At 64.8% G+C, this 1358-nt stretch overlaps 1 protein-coding gene across 1 annotated transcript; it reads left to right on the top strand.

Annotated features, from left to right (window-relative positions):
* Positions 1 to 471: 471 nt before the first annotated feature.
* Tco025E_09604 (retrotransposon hot spot (RHS) protein) lies at positions 472 to 1356 on the top strand (the record flags this gene model as incomplete). Its single annotated transcript, XM_029376416.1, has 1 exon — positions 472 to 1356. A coding segment is annotated over one exon (885 nt), but the record flags the coding sequence as incomplete, so codon positions are not given.
* Between the last annotated feature and the right edge of the window lie 2 nt (positions 1357 to 1358).

Raw genomic sequence — 1358 nt, 5'->3', positions numbered from 1 at the left:
TTTTCCCCCGCCGCCGACACGCCCCCATTTCCTCCTCCTCCTCCTTCCCGCTAGAAGAGGCAGCGTCAGTCCACGACGGTTCTTTTTTTTGTTGTTGTTGTCGTCCGCTGCGGTGGCGCGGGGTTGACGGAGCTTCCGGCCGCCGCTTTCTGCGTCCGTTGTGGCGGGAGGGAATAGACGGGGTTTGCGTGCGGCGTGTGTCGCACTGCGAGTGTGCGCGGGCGCTGCTTCATAGCGGCCTGCGGTGCGGTGCCAGCCGATGAGAGCGAAGCGGCGGCAGACTCTGCGGTGGTCTTTGGGCTCGCCCCGTCCCTCTCGCTACGTGCGTGTGTGTGTGCGCGCCCATTTCTTTTTTGCCTCTCTCCCCTTCTCTCATTCTCCTTTTGGCCTGTGGCTGGTGTTCGGCTGCAGCTCAAGCCAACAACAACCACAAAAAAAATGCCTGCAAAGCGAACGAGGACGCGTGCTGGTATGAAGAGGGAACGTTCCACCACTAATGCGCCGCGGGGGCAGCGCCCAGCTCGCGTCGACCGCAGTCTTGGGCAGCCACCTGCGGCCGCGGAGGAGACGCAGGACGCCGCCCCTCTTCTGGGGAGTGGGCTGCGTGCGGCCCTCTCTGCGGCGGGGGCGTCTGTGGAGAGCGTCACGTTGGGGAAGATGGAGGGCCTCTACGAGTCCATGTTCGATGCGAGGTGGGGCCACGTCCTGGAGGTTCCCGACGGCAGCGGGGGGGCGGGGATGGAGCCGAGGGAAGGCAGGCCGCCGGAGCCGTGGGGGTGGAAGGTGGAGGGGGCAACTGTTCTGATGGACGACGGTGCGGCGCAATTCTCTCCACCGCGCCCCAGGCTCCTCGTGCTCACCTCGGAGAGGGAATGGCCATACGCGTGGAGCAATGCGACGAGCATCCGCGACTGCTACGTTTACTCCGAGGTGGAGCGGGTGTGGCAGATCGTCAGGGGCGACCTGGACGGGTCGTTGGGCACGCACGGCGGAGCGAACTCCGCGCCTGTGCGGCGTGTCTTGACCGGGACGTCCGGGATCGGGAAGTCGATGGCGGCCTGCTCCTACCTCCTCTACCAGCTGCTGCACTACGACGCAGAGCAACTCCCTACGGTTGCGTACTTCGTTGGGAGCAGAGCTTTCCTGTTTGACAAGGCCACCAAAACGATGTCGCGCCTCCCTCGGTTGGGCTCGGCGACGGAGAGTTTACTGGAGGTCGCCACGCGCACGAGGGGGTATATTATCTGCGACGTGATGTGGGGAAAGCGGCAGGCGTTGTCCGTCAAACTGCCCCCGCCGGCTGGGGCATGCTCGTCGTGCTGCCCCCAGAAGAAACTCACTACAGGGAGTGGGAGGAT

This window comes from Trypanosoma conorhini (assembly GCF_003719485.1).
Source record: "Trypanosoma conorhini strain 025E chromosome Unknown Tco_14.4_contig_01191, whole genome shotgun sequence".
Classification (NCBI taxonomy): Eukaryota; Euglenozoa; class Kinetoplastea; order Trypanosomatida; family Trypanosomatidae; genus Trypanosoma; species Trypanosoma conorhini.
Note: the sequence above shows the minus strand (reverse complement) of the source record. Positions and strands in the feature narration are given on the sequence as shown.